The sequence below is a fragment of the Sturnira hondurensis genome, unplaced genomic scaffold (genome assembly GCF_014824575.4).
Source record: "Sturnira hondurensis isolate 20B ecotype Veracruz unplaced genomic scaffold, ASM1482457v3 Scaffold0006849, whole genome shotgun sequence".
NCBI lineage: Eukaryota > Metazoa > Chordata > Mammalia > Chiroptera > Phyllostomidae > Sturnira > Sturnira hondurensis.
Window position 1 is genome coordinate 1653780 of NW_028079480.1, and position 19515 is coordinate 1673294.

At 51.2% G+C, this 19515-nt stretch overlaps 1 protein-coding gene across 1 annotated transcript; it reads right to left on the reverse strand.

Moving 5' to 3' along the window:
* Nucleotides 1-5492: 5492 nt before the first annotated feature.
* On the reverse strand, nucleotides 5493-10120 carry MARVELD1 (MARVEL domain containing 1). Its single transcript, XM_037050795.1, has 2 exons — nucleotides 7956-10120; nucleotides 5493-6386 (listed from the first exon to the last, which is right to left on the reverse strand). Exon 1 carries the CDS (start codon nucleotides 9941-9943, stop codon nucleotides 9422-9424), a length of 522 nt encoding a protein of 173 aa, XP_036906690.1. The 5' UTR covers nucleotides 9944-10120; the 3' UTR covers nucleotides 5493-6386; nucleotides 7956-9421.
* Between the last annotated feature and the right edge of the window lie 9395 nt (nucleotides 10121-19515).

Consider the following 19515-nt stretch of genomic DNA (forward strand, 5'->3'; position numbering starts at 1 on the left):
TGCGAACTGAAGGGTTGACAGTTTGAGTCCCGGTCAGGTCACCTGCCTGGGTTGCGGGCCAGGTGCCCGGTGGGGAGGGAGTGAGAGGCAACTGATTCATGTTTCTCTTGCACATTGATGTTTCTCTGCCTCTCTTTTTCCTTCGTGCCTCTGTCTCTAAAAGTAAATAAAGTCTTTTTAAAAAGTATAGTACATGCATACAGTGGAATAATGCTCAGTGATAAAAATGGATACACTATTGTCACCACAATGTCATGAATGGATCTCAAAATAATTAAGCGAAAAGAAGCCAGACACTACCCCCTTCCTTCGGGGGGTGGGGGGTGGGGGAACACGTGCAGTACATTCCACTTATATAGACTATTCTACAGCCACAAGAGAAAGATTGGTGGCTGCCTGGGGTGGGAAGGTGAGAAGGGGCAAAGAGGGAATTTACGAAGGGGCACAAGGAAGCTTGGGGCATTATAGACATGTCCACCATCCTAACTGTGGGGACAGTTTTACAAGTGCATACATAGGTCACAGATCATCAAAGTGTGCACTTAAACTCTGTGCAGTTTAATATACATCGAGTGTACCCTAATAACTGTTTGTTTGTTTTTTATAAGGACTATCTATGCAACCACTTCACCTTTCCAAAACTCATCCATGAAATGCAGATGTTATATATACTGTGTTATCTGTTCCTATGAGGACAACATAAATAATACATATAAAAATATTTTGCAAACTGCAAATACAGGAGGTAGGGGCATTGTGTAATCTTGATTACTATTAATGTCATTATCAACAATTTAGTCATTATTATCATCACCATCACAGTCACTGCGAAAAGACCCCACCACCTTGGTCTTCTGGCAGGCTCCGTTACAATCACTGAGATAGTTCATTAATTTAACTTAAAAGGAAAAGCAAACCCAGCAGGATCACTAGTTCCTAGGACAGCGGGGGGAGAAGGCTGATACGGACAACACAGTCTGCCAGGGAAGTGAGGAAAGACATGTTGTGAAATGCCCAGATACACCAGGGCTAGTTCAGAGGCCAAGCACACAGCTGTTCCTGTAAGGGCCCCTCATGCCTGAACACATTTTCATTTGAATGCAATCATAAAACACCCCGCGAACACAGAATGAGGGGAGACTGCGAATGTGCCACTGCTGACACCTGAGAGCTTCTGGCCAGTTCACCTCACCAGATGGACGGATGGACAGGCAGCCCAGGGAACTGGGAACAGAAGTTCCCCAGGCTGAAAGGGGGCAGAGCTGTCTGGAGCCCAGAGGCATTGCCCAGGGGCTGCAAAAGGGAAGAAAAAGGAGCGTAAAGAAGGCCCTTGGCTTCTGTAGAGAAAAAGTTTCGACCATCGGGTAGGTAACAATAACTTTCAACACTCCTAGGCCACGTTTTCAAGGAAGCTAAAATCCGGACACATGAGAGAACAGTAGAGGGATCCATCCGAGGTGAGATTGCTGGTCCCCCGGCGGGAGCGGGGCGGAGCCAGGCCAGAGTGGAAGAGAAGGGAACGAACAATTGTGAGCACTTCCTACGGCTCAGGCTCCCACTTCACAAACGTTGTCTCCCGAAGTGCTCCCAGCAGGCGGTGCTGCTGAGAGCTGATCCGCAGGGACTGATCACCAGGCACTCTGCTCTAGGCCCAGGACCTCCTTACACCGTTTCGGCAGACACAGTGTGGTCCCCATTTAGTATGTGAAGAAGCTGAGATGCAAAGAGCTTCAGTAAGTTGCCCAAGGCCAGACAGCAAGTAAGAGACTAGGTTCACCTCCTACTCAGCAGGCTAAGCTCACCTAACGATTAGAGCCAGTCATGCTATCTGCCCAGGGGGCACAGAAGGAGACAGCAGAGTACAGGGCAAGATTGCAACAGGCCTAGAGGTTCAGTGCCCAAAAGTTCAGGCCAGGTCATATGGCCATACCTATAGCACCAAGCCTTGAGAAGGAGGAGTGCTGAGGGGGAGGGGTGGTCCTACACACCCTTCTAACACCAGGCAGACAGAGGGGACTGTCTCCAGGGCCCAGGAGAGTAACCTCAGCACAGCGGGCTGATGAAACATAAAGGAAACTGTCCAATTTCACTATAAACCGGGAAGAAAGAAGCTGACATAATTCAGATTTGTAATGGCTTTCTCTACGGTCTTCTGTTATTGCCTTAGCTCAAGCTATAACTATTACAAAGCCCAGCATAGGTCTGGGTGGAGCCTTTGGATGGTTGGGGGAAACAGTTTGTCTGCTGAGAAGTCCTCAGAAACAGAGAATAACAGAGATCTGGGTTTAAATCCTGTTTCCACAGTCCAGTGCCCTGGGCAGATCCAGTGCCTGAGCCTGGATCGCCACCTCAGTTAAAAGGGGGTATTGAATACTTCAGAGACTTCTGTGGACGGTCAGAGATGCTACCTAAAGTATTCATCACGTTCTTGGCTCACTGCAGACACTCATGAAGTTACTTCCCTTTCTCCCCTCTTCCCAACCTTGANGAAAGAAGCTGACATAATTCAGATTTGTAATGGCTTTCTCTACGGTCTTCTGTTATTGCCTTAGCTCAAGCTATAACTATTACAAAGCCCAGCATAGGTCTGGGTGGAGCCTTTGGATGGTTGGGGGAAACAGTTTGTCTGCTGAGAAGTCCTCAGAAACAGAGAATAACAGAGATCTGGGTTTAAATCCTGTTTCCACAGTCCAGTGCCCTGGGCAGATCCAGTGCCTAAGCCTGGATCGCCACCTCAGTTAAATGGGGGTATTGAATACTTCAGAGACTTCTGTGGATGATCAGAGATGCCACCGAAAGTATTCATCACGTTCTTGGCTCACTGCAGACACTCATGAAGTTACTTCCCTTTCTCCCCTCTTCCCAACCTTGATTCAGAAGAGTGTTCGACCCGGAGGTCAGAGCACCTCCTGAGGTGCAGGAAGGAGAACCAGCATCCCACCGGAGGGGGAGACAGGTGTGAAGCCAGTGGGGGCTGCCTCTGGGAGCTTTCTCCTCCTCCCCTCCCTGCTGGGGAAGGAACCTCACAGCCCTGGTGTCTGCAAGATTCCAAAAAGCCACCCAGTTCAAAGGAAGGATCACGGAACACGGAGGACAACAGGGGCTTTGAGATTAGAAGCCCGACTGTAATTTCCACAGGCTGATGAGGTTGGTGTGGTCCTTTATACCCTCTTGCTGGCTGTGCCCAGGTGCTCTCCTTGGGTTCTGCCCCCCCCCAGCATACCTTTCCTTTGCCCCACAGGGCCCCCAGAGTCTCGGGCTCTCCTCCCCTCTTTCCAGCTGCCCCCACTAACTCTACTCCCCAAGACTATGAAGTGGATACAACCACCCAGTGATCCCTCCCTTTCTCCTGGCCTCATGGGAGTAGAAAGAGCCAAGGAAGTAACAAAGTCAACCAATGTGAGAACGTTAGAAGGTTCCAGAAAAGCCACAAAATTCGTGCAGTCCCACACTATTCTTATGGACATTTAGAAAGGGTCAGTTACATTGTTACATTCATCTAGCACATAGACAGGGTCAGAACTATGTTATCCTTCAAAGTAAGGAGCAAGTTGTAGAAGGGCTTGAATGCGCACACACAAATGTGTGTGCACGTCCATGTACATTTAACTAGTTGTAAAAATTAAGGAAGGAGAGTTAACAATTAACAACGGTTTGTCCCTAGAGCATGAAGTTAGGATGATCATGCGCCTTCTCTTTTTGACTTTGTGCACTTCTGAACAGTTTAACTTTTTAATGAGTATGTATCGCTATTATATTTTAATGGATACATACTGGCATTTATTTCACATACAACTGCTATAACAAGCACAGTGATAAAAACATAGTGCTAACTGGACCTTTCTCTATCGTACCCCTGCTCTTTCCTCGTCTCCCTGAAAATGCTAGTGTTAGGGCTCTCCTTTCTCGCCCCGACCACCCGCACCCATCCCTGGAAAAGCAGGAAAAGTGACAGACATAAATGAGCAGACCACTGGGATCCCCCAGACTCGAACGGGCTCAAGGAAGTCCTCGGGGAGCAGTAGCTCATTTCAACGTGCCCCCGGCATGGAACAGATGTCAGATTAGACCATTCCCAAACACCTGGTCTCCAGGGAGAAAACCCGAATTCCACCTGAACTTCACAGGGGGCCACGGGGCTTCACAACCAGCAGCCGAGGGTAGTGAGAGAACATCTACCTTCCATGCCCCGTCCTGCCACTGCCTGTGTGGCCGTGAATAAGGCCCTTCTCCTCTCGGGGGCTCCACCTCCCCTATTGAATGGGAATGTCAGTGCCAACCTCTGAGACTGCTGAGAAGACCATACAAGGCAGTGCAAATAGAAACACATTTCCAACTGCAAAATATTTCACTGAGCTGAAGTAGAGCAGGGGACTTGCTAGCCTCTGTACAAAGGGAGGCCGCTTTTCATGTTGAGTCAAATTCATGAACAGACGCAGAGAGGAAAAGGGAGGAGGGCAGGGTGTTTGGCAGCTGGCGGCATTTTCCTCCACCCTGGAAATCCAAAGCATGAAGGCGGGGGGGGGGGGGGAGGTGGGGGTGGTGCGTGTTCGGGGAGGAGAGTGGGTGTGGAGCACACACGGCCTCAAATCCTTGCCTGCAGCTGTTCGAAGCGGGTTTCAAGATCTGTCGGTAGGATCCTGCGTCCTGGCTGCAGACTTCAGGCCCAGGCCCCAGGAGGGAAGAGCCAGCCAGGAAATCTGTTAACTCCCCTCCCACCTTTTCCAGGCCCTTCGTCAGCAAGTTGTGGCTAGAAGCAGCGGGGAAACTGGCGGGGTGTGTCCAGGAGCCCACAGCAGAGCAGGCACAGCGCTCTGCCAAAGGAACCAGAGCCTGGGCTCCAGAGGACCCACTTCTGCCCCCGTTGCCACTCCACCCTGGAGTGGTCTTCCCTTCCGTGAAACGACGGGGTTGAACAACAGGGCCCTTCTGGCTCCATAACCACGGTCACTCTGTGTCTGACCATCAGGCAATGGAGCTTCCCAAACAGAGGGCCCATTGAAAGCTGGGGAGTGCCTGGGATTCCCTCTGGCTTCAGTTAGGGACAGGCACAAGCAGGTTTTCCCCCCATCTGGTTCCTGTGTCCTACCCTAAATGCACTGGAAAGCTGTGAACTCATTTTTTTTTAAAGATTTTATTTATTTGTTTTTAGAGAGAGGGGAAGGGAGAAAGAGAGGGAGAGAAACAATGCAAGAGAACATTGATCAGTTGCCTCTCCCACACCCTCCACTGGGGACCTGGCCCACAACCCAGGCACGTGCCTTGACCGGGAATCAAACAGGCGACCTTTCATTTTGCAGAATGACACCCAACCCACTGAGCCACACCGGTCAGGGCTGTGAACTCATTTTTCTTTCCCTCCCAGAAGCAAAGGGGAAGCCGGGGAGGCAGACAACAGAGCCGTGTGGCATAATGAGAAGATGGAGGGAGACCGGGGGACCTGGCACGGAGGCTCCCTGCAGTGGTCAGGAGAGATGACACATTCACAGAGGTCAGACAAACCAAACTTTATTCAGAAAAGCGTGTTAGTAATCGCCACTGAACTCTTAAATGAGGCACGTTGGTCCCCTCTCCCTACCATCCATCACCCCTCCCACGATGTCTTTTGGCCTTTGTAGAATGCTGGAAAAACCCTCTCCTGGGTCTGCGAGTGATCCCAGACTCTGCGCTGGGAGCAGTGGGCTTCGGCGAGACTGAGTCCTGCAGTCCAGAGAGACGGGCCAATGAAATTGCCTGCAGTATCCAAAAGTTCTGGGTCAGGTCAGGTGGCCATTCCTTTGGCACAGGGCCTTGAGGGGGAGGAGGGGATGGGTGCAGGGCCATCTTACATATCCTTCTCACATCTGGAAAAGCAGCTGGCGGCCAAGCAGAAGGCACATCTTGAAGAGCCAGTAAGCACTGGAATGTCTCAGGCACATCTGGGTGAATAAGGTACCAAGAAAGCCAAGGAGAAATCTGCTCCTGAGTAAGGTCACCTGACCACAGACAAAGCACCACGGGCTGGGGGCGCTCAGAAGACGTCCTCAGAAGACGTCCTCAGAGGCCTGGGTCTGAGCTGAGGGTGCAGCTTAGATGTCGTCTAACAAAAGAGAAAAGGGACAAAAGCTGGGGCCAAAACCCACTATTTTGGGCACAGAGGTGCGCAGCTCAGTTCCAGCTGTTTGGAATCTTGTGTCCAAGTCGCAGCACAAAGAGAATCAGGGTTTCTCTTACGTTGGGGCAAAACAAATCTTCACCCATCTTGGCTCGCCAACTGGATGGTGTCGATGAGAAAGCGATCCTTCCCTCTCCCCATGGCAAAACCGGCGCTGATACCGGCCAGAGTGGTACTGTCCGTCCAAGGAAGCGGGTCCTGGGAATCTCCACGGCACCTGCAACATGGAAACCTGCAGCAGAAGAACCAAAGTCACTGGGTTGGTGAGGCACTACCAGGTGTCCCACCAAAACCCATCCCCAGGCTCTGCTAGCACAGCAGTGGCCACTGAGGGACCGGCTGCCCTGCCAGGAGTACGGCAGCAACATGAGCCTAACTGAGACACTGCAGGGCTCAGTGTCCTGGGATTTACCAGAGCAGAGCAAACAAAGACCACCACAGTTTTAATGGGTGCAAAGTTCAGTTTTGCAAGAAAAGTTCTGGAGATGGATGGTTGCGATGGCTATACAACAATGTGGATATACTTAGTGCCACTAAACTGTACCTCAAAAATGATTAATTTACTTATATCTTACCACTATTTAAATTATTGTTTTAATAACCATGTTTACAGTATCTAACATTATTGGCCCCCTGCTACTATGAGGGAGGACCTAAATAAAACCAAAATTATATTCTGAAGGGCAGGCCCCTTGTAGTACAGGCTTTCCCCACTAGGTGAATGTTCTAGGAACCCATCTGTATCAGTGTGCCAGCTGGCGTTGTTGTGAGAGGATGCATTCTGCTTCAGGGAATTTTTTTTGAAGACTCTTTGAACACGTTTGCCCATTTCATGATGGGTGATTTATAAATGCACCTGCCCACACTGTGCTGAGTGTTCAGCAGTGTTTGACCAAAACCCGCAGGACCCCTGTGCCGCACCCTCCCTATTCACCAGATCTCACCCCTAGTGACATTTTTTGTTTGTTTCCCATTTCCCCAGATGAAAAAAAGTCCTTAAAGGTAAACATTTTGCCGATGTGGAAGAGCTGAAACAAAAAATGGCAGAAGCACTAAAAGGGATCAAAATTGACAAATTCAAAAACTGCTTTGAGCAGTGGGGGGGGGGGGGAACTCCATAGGTGCATTGCATCACATAGAGAATACTTAGAAGATGACTGAAATTTAAACTCCACAATTTTTAATAAATAAATTAGTTTTTGCCCTCCCCTTGTGTACTGTCTAGCACAGCCCAGTCCTGAAGAGGCCACACTGCCAGGGTTCCAATCCCAGCTCCACCCTTCACCAGCTGGGAGACTTTGCTCGACCTCTCTTTGACTCATTTTCCTCAGACGGAATAAGGACATAATAATAGAGCCCACCTCCACAGGGGTGGTGAGAGGATGAAATGCGCAGGTCCAAGTGCCCTGCGCAGTGCCAGGTGCACAGAGGGCCAGGGCAGTGCTGTGGTGAGTGTGGACACTGCAGAAGAGCCCCCACCCCACCCACATCTTCAAACCCATGGCAGAGAAATTGAACACCTCTCCACCTAAGCCTTAACAACATGCTCACGAAGACACATTCCAGCCTCCCCTATTCTAGTTTCCAGTCCAGAGAGGGGAGAGTTTCTTTTTCAAAGAACAGACCTTTGAAGGACTTCGCAAAAAAGGCTGAACCATCACAACCCTTCAAACATTGTGGTGATTAATGGCACCCCACCAACTTGCTCTCCGGACAAAAACCTCTAACTTTTTGAAAAGGCGGAGCTTGGCACTTCTGTTCACAGGCCTAGGACCCTCCAGAAAACCAAGAAGTGTCATACCTCGCAGCGGCTGGGCAGGCCGCTCACCCCAGCTCCAGAGAGCTTTCTTCGGTGGTTGGCGAGTGTGACCAAGGGTCAGCGCCAGGATCTCTCACAGGTGACACACGTGCCTTTTAACTGGGAAATCATCTGGAGAACTTTGGCTTTGTTTCCCAAACGATGTAAAGGAACGTTCGAACCCACCAGTTCCCAGGCCTCGCGCTGGCCTGTCCGCAGCAGCGGTTTTCCCACCGGATGGGCCCTCCCTCTGCTAGAGAAAGTCCCAGGGAAAGAGCAAGCACCCTGAATCTTCAAACAGACCGTAGCCTATGGGTGGGGCCCCTTGGACGACGCCAGGCGGGAGCCTGGACTGAGGATACCCTAAGGTGGCAGAATCCGATCCAGGCCGAGAGGCAGTGAACACTACTCTGTCTTGTTTACCGCAGGGCTTCCCAGAGCCTTTGACCCGCTAGTGACTCTCCAAGAAGGGGGAGCAGCCCCTTTGGCAAACCCATCTGGCCTGGAAACCCTCGTTTAGAGGGTAACTCCTGCGCCAGGATATCAGGGAACGCCGCTGCTTTCCTGTAAACAGCGCCGGACTGGGAGCTGGGGGACGGGGCTCTTATGTTATTCTGGCCTTTCTCCCGAGCAAGCTCTAGGGCTCCATCTGTAAAATTGAACGGGGCTCACCCTAACATTCCCTGGCCGTCGGGTGAGATCCCTAATGCAAAAAACTTACTGGGAGATGGAAATGGAGCAAAAGCCTGTGAGAGGAAGGCTGGGAAGCTAGTGTGCGTTTGGGCCTGGCCTCAGTGAACCTCAAGGACAAAGGTGGAGCAGACAGACGCCAGAATAGAGCCCACAGGCCCTTGCCATCCATCCTCACCTTTGGAGAGATAGGCCCTACCTCAAGACATCAACATACACAGGGGTGGGGAGGAAAGGGCTGCGCAGGTTGCCCGCAAAATCCCAAACTAAAACCCAGCTCATTCCGGGACCAGTGGAGGCCTGTCCCCAGCTTCACTGGCGGCTGCCTGCTCGTCTTTTACAGCACTCATGGCTGGAAGAGGGGCCGTCGAAAGGGAGTGTCCTTCCCACCGCGGGGCGGCAGGGAGGAGGCAGAGGCGCAGCCAGAAGACTGCTAACGCTTTGGGAGCCTCCCCCGGATCTACGCGGCCCTTGTCCACGTCTCGATCTTAGCAGGAAAGGGGAAGAGGAATCTCGAGGTCTTGGGCCAGTCTGAGTGCGCGTCCGTCCTGCGGGTGTAGCCCTGCCCGGGTTCCTGGAGACGCCGCATCCCGCACAGCAGTCTGGACTCGGGGCGGTGGCGCTGCCCTCTGGCGGGAACTGCGTGTCAGGGTTGCCCGGGCGCGGGAGGCGGCGGGAAGGCAGAGCGAGGGAGGGCGCCAGAGCGTTCAGGCGCGGGGCGGCAGGAAGGGCTGGGGCGCTGGTCTCTCCACGGTCCCCCGCCCCGCAGCGGGGCGTCCTCACACCACCTCCTGCTCGCCCTGGCAGCGGCGGCAGCAGCCGTAAAGCGCCGAGAGCAGGTAGAGGCCCAGGCAGAGGCTGCCGCAGACGGCGGCCGCCAGGAAGGCGTGGTAGGCGCAGGGCATCTGGTAATCCTTGAGGTTGCAGTAGCTGTGCTTCTGGGTCTGGTCGATCATGATGGCTGTCGCGGCGCCATAGAGCGCAGCTGCCAGCAGATCGTGAGCCACGTTGACCACGAGCCAGCGCGAGCCCAGCACCGGCACCAGCTCGTGCTTGCCCAGCAGCGTGAGAAAGTAGAGGCCCAGGGTCAACAGCCAGAAGAGCACCGACACGAAGAGCGCGAAGTGCACAGGACCCTGGTACCTGCTGGTGGCGATGGTGATCCAGAAGGAGGCGCCGGCCACCAGCTGCAACAGCCGGAGCACGCCCAGCGGGCCTCGCAAGAAGGCCCGCTGCAAGCGCACCGCACCGCGGGCCGCGCGCGCCTGGGGCGGCGGCTGGCGCGGGGGTGGCGGGAGCATGGCCCCCGGGCGCGGTGGCGGCGGCGGCGGCGCCCCGAGGAGCGGAATGGCTGCGCCTTGCTCGCGGGGGCGGCCGGGCCAAAGTGCCTTCTGCGCCCGCCGCGGCCTCCTGGCTCCGTCCTAGTCCTCTGCTCTTTCTCCTGCTCCCACCCTTCCTCCCCTCTCTCCTCCCCTCAGGCCTCCTCTCTTTCTCCCTCTCTCCACCCCTCCTACCCGCCCTTTCCCTTCCCCTTGTCGGTCTCCACCCCCACTCGCTCTTCCCGGCTTCCTGCCATCTCTGTTTCAGTCTCGCTCACCACCCTGGGGCCACCCTTTCCCGTCGGCGCCAGACTCCCGGCTCGGATTCTTTACTCCTCGGGCCAGGGCGGAAGGCGCCCGCACACCCCAGCCAACCGCAGGCCTTCCGCTACACTCAGCCTGGGTGAAGGTTGCCACATCTGGGGCCGCCTTGCCCACCCTGCCTCCCCGGCTTCGGCCCAGCCTTGGAGAGGGGAACTGTCTTCTGGAGCGTTCCTCCAGTTTGTGGCTTGGCCCGGGTTTTCCTCTTTCCTCCCTTATTAGCGCCCACCGAGGCGCTGGAGGAGAGCCGTGCTGGCCTTGTGCTGACATGCGTTCTCACCTGGTCATCCCGAGAGTTCTGCCAGGGTCCACCGCACACGCATCCCGTGGAAAGCTGGCTTCAGGCTTTGTCTCAGCCCTCCCATTCTCAGTCCTCAGTCTCCCTGTCAGAGAATGGGACCATCGCCCATCAGGGGCCCCACTGACCCTCCCACACACCACAAAGCGGAGTCCAATCACTGTTTTCCAACCCTCCCTGACACGGAATCTTGCCTAGATTAAAAATATGCTACCCAACACAGCCAGGACACAAACCCAGGTCCAAGAGACAGCAAAGCGCATGTCCTTAACCACTAAGCAAAACAGCCTGTAATGGGGCCTCGTGATTTTTTTACAACAGGGGTCTCCAAACTCAGGCAGGGGACTGGTACCTTTCGGGCCTGTTAGGAACCGGTGCACAGCAGGAGGGGACTTGAATGTAATGCACTTGAATCGTCCGGGGAAACCACCCTCCCCACCCCCATCGGTGGAAAAACTCTTCTACCAAACCCGTCCCTGTTACCAAAAAGTCAGGGACCACTGCTTACACCGTTGTTATTACTATGCTTTTCATATATTCTCATTTGAGTGTCCAAACAACCCAGGTGATGTATACAATTCGCTTCCTCCTTTACTGAGGAAGAAAACGAAGCCCACAGGGGTTAAGACCACAAAACTGGTTTTCCCAGCTGGTCTTTCTTCTCTCTCCTTTGATTCATCCTTTCTGGGCTGTGGCATCTAAAACAGACCTGGTTGTTCATTGCACAGCCTCCCCTACAGGGTCGGGCTCTATCTCTTCTCTAGGCATATTTCACAGTCTGGCTACAGCCCAAAGAGTTTCCTGATTGTTCACTTCCTTTCTTAACCTGTGATTCCACCCAGAATGTCAGTCCTATCAAAGTCTTAAGTTTCCCAAATAAACTTGGAATGCCACTCATTCTTAGACCCCACTTGGCAGCAATTCTGAGACGGCTACGTTATAACCACTGGTGCTTTTGTAACCATTGTAACCAAAGATGCTTTTCCATCTTTGCCTGTGCCTGGCGCACAGGAGACTCAGTAAAAGTCAGTGGAGTGGATGGCTGAGAGACTGCAGAAACAGCAATAGACCTGAGAGGACCCTCTTACCCTGGGGGACTGGGCATCAGAACCCCGGCTAACCCTCTCCTACAGAACTCATCCCTCATCTCCTGGCATGGGACGAGTTTATGACCTCTGGCCTGGCTGAGCAGCTCCCGCTTCCAGCACCCTGGCTCCCCTTGGGGGAGAAAAATGTACGTGGCTTCTCAGAGGACTAATGCCTCTCACTGCCAACACAGCCCCACCTACAGGTGCCGAACAAGCTCTGAATGCATATTTTATTGTATTTTTAAAAATATTTATTTCTTTTTAGAGGGGGGAAAGGAGAAAGAGAGGGAGAGAAATATCAATGTGTGGTTGCTTCTTGGGCGCTCCCAACTGGGGATCTGGCCCACAAAGGGGCATGTGCCCTGATCGAAAAGAGGTGACCTTCTGGTTCACAACTCCCCTCACGCAACCCACCGAGCCACAACAGCCAGGGCCGAGTACCAATCGTGAGAAAGTCTGGGGCTAGGGCAGGCAAATGGGGGCTTAATCTGGGTGCTGGACTGATGACAAACTACCACTGTGAGTGAAGAACCAAACCGAATAAACATTGAGAAAGAATCCTCTCTTCTAAAAAAAAAAAAAAAAAAAGCATCTGCAAAATTGAGGGTGGGGCGCCACCTGGTGGGCATAGGCCTTCAGTCTCACCAGCCAAGTCCTACTCCTTACAAGGAAGTCAACACAGTGGTTTTGGGACATATTTCTAGCCTCTGGAATCCTGAACACAGTCCAAGGGGCGGGTGCAGACTGCAAAAGTGTAACCATGCCCCCAAATCTTGATTCCTCCAACTCAGCAAACACAGTCTAAGCACCTGCTGGATGCAAACAATCTGGCAGTGGAACGCAGGAAGAGAACCAACTGCCCTCAGTGTTTGCACTCAGCTGATAGGGAAGGGACAGTTGTGGACACCAAAGAGCAATAGATGAGAATGATAACAAAAATACGAAAGGGAAGGAGAAAGTATGTGTGTTAGGAGGGCTGTGGAAAGCTGCAAGATGAAGTGTCATTTGAGGGTGGATAGAATTTTGACAAGCAGGGATGGGGGATAGGTGTTGCTGGGTGAGGCGGTCCTCCATGCATTGTGGTCTTCCCCAGACATTAGCACTGGGAACACCAAACATGCAAAACCATGGCTGCTCTTCCCCTGCAACTTCTCAGTGTTGTATTTGCAGTCCACAGCTTTGAGTGGTGAGGGAACACCTTGTCCCAAAGAGCAGGCTTGCTTGCTGCTTACTATAAAAGTAGTTTTGGCCCTGGCAGGTGTGGCTCAGTTGGTTGGGAATTGCTCACAAAGTGAAAAGTCACCAGTTCAATTCCCAGTCGGGGAACATGCCTGGGTTGCAGGTTTGGTCCCCTGTTGGGGTGCATAAGAGAGGCAACCAATTGATGTTACTTTCTCATATTGGTGTTTCTCCCCCTTATTTTCTCACTGCTTTACCCTCGCTCTAAAAATAAATAATTTTTTTGCCCTGACCAGCATGGCTCAGTTGGTTGAGCATCACCCCACAAAATAAAAGGTTACTGATTCGATTCACAGTCAGGGCACATGCCTGGTACCAGTCCTTGGTTGGGGTGTGTACAAAAGGCAACCAATTGCTGTTTCTGTCACACTGATGCTTCTCTCCCTTTCTCCCTCCTTTCCCCTCTCTCTAAAGATAAATGTAATTTTTTAATAAAATAAGCCTGGCTGGTGTAACTCTGTGGATTGAGTGTCAACCTGTGAACCAAAAGGTTGTCAGTTTGATTCCCAGTCAGGGCACATGCCTGGGTTGTAGGCCAGGTCTCTGGTTGGGGGAGGGGGTGGTGGTGGTGAAAGACAACCACACATTGATGTTTCTCTATCTCTGTTCCTCCCTTCTCCTATGTCTAAAAATAAATAAATAAAATCTTTTTAAAATAAAATAAAATATTTTAAAAATAAATAAAAACAAAAGTGGTTTTGGTAAGGGGACAATGGTGGGTTTCCCAAGCTCAGCATTCCTCAGTGATGTTGCAGACTGCCCCCCCCCCCGCACGTGTAACACTCACCTGGACCCCTCTGTGTTTCTCCCATGACACTTGGGAACAGGGAAGGAGATATAATAATGATACCCTGCTTCTCTGGCTCAGCAATCCTGTGCCCTCTGCCAGCATGCATGAAACAATAGCAGGCTAGCTTTTCAGCTTGGAAACAGTGTAAACCCCAGGCCCTCAGAGGAGTTCTAAGGAGAGGGAACAGTGTGAGCGAAAGCAGGGCCTAGGTTTTTGAGGGAACAAGGAGCAGCGATGCTTGCTGGATACTCCAATGTCCAGAGGGGAAGGCAACTTGTAACAAGGAAGAACATTGCCACTCCTGAGATAAGGAGTTCCCAAGGTGGCTCCCACCAGGCTGTGGACATAGGGGCCCTTGGGGTGTCTGGGTGGAGTTGGGTAAGACTTTGGATTGCTCTTGAGTTTTGTTAATCCAGTCCCCAAGGAATACCTGGCCTTTGCTGGGGCCATAAAACCTTTGGCAAAGGCCAGGGGTCATATGATGGGCCTGGGCAAGAAGTGAAGGCACTCAACCCTGGTAAAGGTCAGCCCTCGCTCCCCAGGAGAGGCTGACAGGGACCAGACCAGGAGCCACAGGTACCTCCTGCGGCTTATCTTCAGGTGTGAAGCCACCCAGCAGGCTGGTTGGGTCCCTAAGACTAAGTAAGTAATCGTGGATGACCAAGGCAGGTGGCCCTTAGGCCACCTCATCAAGTGGCTGCCCATGAGGTGCTCAAAGTTCCCTCCCGCTGGGACCTCTGGTGGGGACATGCAGGCCCAGCAGACCACATTCCCGGGGGGAAGGAGGGGCCTCCCCTCTGAGGATGGACAGCCCGGGCCAGGTTGGATGGACTCAGCCACACCACTCCGCCAGTCAGCCTTGGGTAAAAGGGGCAGTAGCCCCACAGGGATAACCGACATTTGCAGAGCACCGCCACGTGCCTGGTGCCAGGCTAAGTACTCTCCACACTTGTTTCATTTACTTTTCACAGCGGCCTTGTGAGAGACAGGGGCTACTAAACCGCCACTGCTTTCAGATGAGGACACTGAGACACAGGGAGCTTCTGTGACTTGTCTAATGGCCCACAGCTATTGGAGACTGCAATTCAAATGTTTGATTTCCACATCCAGGCTTTTCATCACTGTACGTATCTGGCACTTCGGCTTTGGTCCAGGAGGCAAGACATCAGAGGACTGCACCTTAGTGGTGACAAAGACAATGGTCCCAATTTTGTGGAGCTGGTCAGCGGGTAGGGTCTGGGCGAAGGGCCACCGCAGTGGGCATGGTTGTTACGGGCCTCAGGACCTGTGCCTGGAGAGCCTGACCGTGTGCGCTGTTTCTACTGCTCATCCTCCCCACCACGGCTGGAGCTTTAAGGCAGCAGAAGTGGACCTCAGGGGTCTGGCGGAGCCCAGGGTTCCCATCTAATGACGTTCCCTGCAGGGTGTTTAACCAGCATCCCCTTCTCGGCCCTCGCTACAACCTTGTGAGGTAGGCAATTCATTACCTGCACTGACAGTTGAGGAAAATGAGATTCAGACGGATTAAGCCAGCAACTAAATTTAGATCTCCAGACCACTAGAACGCTGTCTCAGTGTCCCTGAGTCTGCTCTGACAGTGAATGCTCCTCAGAAGCCCAGTCTCACAATATACTCTTTGTAAGACGTCTGCTCAAACCACACAGCAAAGGCAAATGTGGTCTCCCCTCCACTACCACTTGGGTTTCCAGCCTCCCATTACCAGTGGGGCCTCTTAAAGGCGTGCTGAATCACGGAGACTTTCCCCAACTCCGGTTTTCTTTTTACAGCTGAGAAACAAGCCCTCCCCAACCTGGACAGGGAGAGTAGAACACCGCTGCCATGGTTCAAAGAGACCGAAGTTCACAGAAGTCGCTAGAGACTTAAGAGGACCTTGCCCTGACCCATCAGAAAGATGCCGAAATAGCCAGCATCATGGCATTCGGGGGTCAAGAGAAGCAACGAGAATCTTCAGTGCAGGTGAAACGCTTGGGAAGGCCTGCCTCTGCCTGGTGACCTTCTCCCCCACCCGCGTTCCCTGTGGGAGTGGTAGCTCTAGATATAGATGGCGTATTTATACTTTAAGGTCCTGTCCCCACCCCTGCTCCACTGCAGAGCCACAGTGGGCCTGTCCGATTCCTTCCTCTGGAGCTTGGCTGAGTGGTCGGTCCTGAGTGGAGCTCGTGCACTGGCAGATTTGTGGGGAGAAGAAATTCTGAATAGGCAGAGGAAGCTGGCCTGCACAAGAGTCGGGATTCTCCATCCTGACCAGTGTGGCTCAGTTGGTTGGGCATCATCATTCTGCAAAACAAAAGGTCACTGGTTCAATTCCCATCAGGGCATGTGCCTGAGTTGTGGGATCTGTCCCTGGTTGGGGCACATACGAGAGGCAGCCAACGGATGCTTCTCTCCCTCTCCTTCTCCCTCCTTTCCCCTCTCTCTAAAAATAAATAAATAAAATCTTTAAAAAATAAATAAATAAAACACTCTGGGTTCTCCAGAGCAATAGAATAAGTAAGTAGATAGATAGAATAGGTTTACTCTGAGATGCATTGGCTCGTGCGTTTATGGAGGCCGTCAAGTCCCAAGATCTGCAGCCAGCAAGCTGGAGACCCAGGAGAGCTGATGGCATAGTCTAGTCTGCAGGATGCAAGCTCAAGATGTAAGAAGATTCAGTGTTTTAGTTTGAGTCTGAAGGCAGGAAAACAGCAACAATAACAGAAACCAATGTCCAGGCTCAGTCAGGCAGGAGGGGTTTCCTCTTACTGGTGGGAAGGTCAGCTTTTTGTTCTATTTATGTCTTCAACTGATTGGATGAGGCCAACCCACATGAAGGAGGACAATCTGCTTTCATGGTCTACCAATTCAGATATTACTCTCATCCAAAAACCCCCTCATAAACACACCCAGAATAATGTATAACCATACATTTCAGCACCCCATGGCGAAGTCAAGTTGACTTATAAAATTAACTGTCATAGCCCTGGCCTATATGGCTCAGTTGGTTGGAGTATCGTCCCATAATGGAAAGGCTGTAGGTTCGATTCCCAGTCAGGGCACATGCCCGGGTTTGATCACCCATCTGGATGCACACTCTGTCTCTCTCATATCAATGTTTCTATGTCTCCCTTTCTCTCTAAAAAAGGCAATGAAAAAAAATGTTCTTGAGTGAGGATTAAAAAAAATTTAACCATCACAGCCCTGGCTGGTGTAGCTCAGTGGATTGAGCACGGGCCTGCAAACCACACAATCGCGGTTCAATTCCCAGTCAGGGCACATGCCTGGGTTGCAGGCCAGTTCCCAGCAGGGGACTCACGAGAGGCAACCATACATTGATATTCTCTCCCTCTCTCCTTTCCTTCCCTCTAAAGATAAATAAATAAAATATTTTTTAAAATATTTAACCATCACAGCTGATTATGGAGAGACAAAAGAGGATGAGAGCTGCCTAGAACGTGCTCCCTGTTTTTAGCTGGGCTTCATTTCTCTGAATTCACTGTTGCTTTAGAGTAACACCCTCCCCACTTCTTTACCTGAGCTAACTTAACAGATTTCTGTTTCTTATAATGGCACCGTAATGAATCAAGTAGGGTTTGGAACCTAACTATTGCGATTTGAATCCTAGTTTCCTTCTTTAATAAAAAAAGATCTTATTTATTTATTCTTAGAGAGGGGGGAAGGGAGAAAGAGAGGGAGAGAAACATCGATGTGTTGTTGCCTCTCACGTGCCCCGCACTGGGGACCTGGCCTGCAAACCATGCATGTGTCCTGACTGGGAATCAAACCAGAGACTCTTTGATTCGCAGGCCAAGACTCAAGCCACTGAGCCACACCTGCCAGGGCTGAACCCTAGTTTCACTTTGAGGGTTTTATTATTTTTTTTTTAGTGACTACAAATTCTTTGACTCCTCTTCCATCAAGAGGTCTAGTCTATGTCCCCTTTCCTTGAATCTGGGCACGTTGTGAGTTGATTGTAACTAACAGAATGGCAGAAACAATACCATATAACATCTAAGTTCTGTCAAAAGGGGCACTCTAGCTTCTGGAGTTCACACTTGCACCTTGAGCCACAATGGAAGAAATCTGGCTTCCCTGAGGCCACATCGAGAAGCCACTGAAGCATTCCAGTCAGCAGTTCTAGCCTTCAGATTTTCCCCAGCTAGGCACCAGGCATATCGGAAATCAGCTTTCACATGACTCCAACCCCCAGCTGGCCCGTCAACCTCAGTGCTCAAGACTTCCAGCTGAAGTCCTGACACTGTGGAGCAAAGACAAGCCGCTCCCCCTGCGCTCTGAATTTCCGTGTTATGGATCATGTGTTTTATTTTATGATGTTTTGATATCTTGGGACCTTGCAGATCCAGAGAGGGACTACTCCTCAAAGGGTTAGCTAATTCCTGGAGAGAGCAAATACCTTACCTATCGACACGCTGCAGGAGCCCGTGCTCCAGGACTGGGCCATGGAGAAGCAAGCTGAAGTAGCCTGGTGAGAGAACAGCACAACCGAAGGAAGAAACTCTTTCTACCTATAGTGTCTTACCAGCTCCATCTGCTGACAAAGCTGAGCATAGCACCAGCTGGAAAAGGAGAAATATTTAAAGGACTGGTCCGTTGTCAAAGAGATAATGGCACAGTCCACCCTTCAGAGACTCAACTTCCAAGTGCAACCTCCTGTCTACATTTAGACTTCCCTACAGCAAGGAAACAACTCCACATCGCCACACAATCAGGTACAGCGATCTTGCTCTCAAGTGGAGAAGCTCTGACCCCGTCTCCAAAATGAGGAGATACACAGTCCCAACAGTCTATAGTAAATACTTCTCAGGCCCTGGCTGGTGTAGCTCAGTGGATTGAGTGCCCGCCTACGGACCAAAAGGTTGCCAATTTGATTCTTGGTCAGGGCACATGCCTGTGTTGTGGGCCAGGTCCCCAGGTGGGGACGTGTGAGAGGTTACAGATCAATGTTTCTCTCACACTCACATATGAGTGTTTCTCTCTCTCTCTCTCTCTTTCTCCCTCCTTTCCCCTCTCTCTAAATAAAATCTTTAAAAAATAAAAAATACTTCTCAGATTTTGACACAGTCCCATGCACTGTGCTGTTACCTAAAGACCAAGTTGTAACACTAACTTCCCAAAACTTACATACAAAACTAAAGTGGGAAGAGAGAGAAAAAGTTTAGTATGTACAAAGATGTCATGCATACATAACAAACAGAGAAAAAAATATGCAAAACTACCACAGTTCCTGTTTTTCTAATGGCCCCAAAGCTGTTTTGGTAGTCACTGGTGGCTTTCTAAGGGCCTCATTTCTTCTACATTTATTAGTTGGTATTCTACTATAAGACCTTCTTGTCTCCTGTTTCCTTCATTTATTTGTTTCTCTATTTATTTATATTACTCTGGACTTATGTATTCTTATTTTACTCATTGGGTTATAATATATACTGTCGTATTTTATCTGATGCTCTGCAGCTGACTAACAGGAGCCCTTATACACCGACTCCTGGGGTCTTGACGGGCTTCCCCCGATCTCGAGTCCCTCCTTACACTCCAGCACAGAATGTTCCGGGACTGCCTTGAACTTCCTCAACCCCAGCGGTACAGGCAACTATTTTTCCAAGAAGCTGTGGCTCCTTTTGTGGAGAATGGTAGCAAGCAACCAATATTTAGATGCTAAATGTGCTTATTCCTTCTGGAGTGTCACTGCTTCCAGGCTCGCTCAGCAGACACAGCTGGAGAATGTGTGTGTTGTGTGTGCTCCTATGTATACATATACATGTATACATCTATACACACAAACATACATGTATAGCTAGATTTA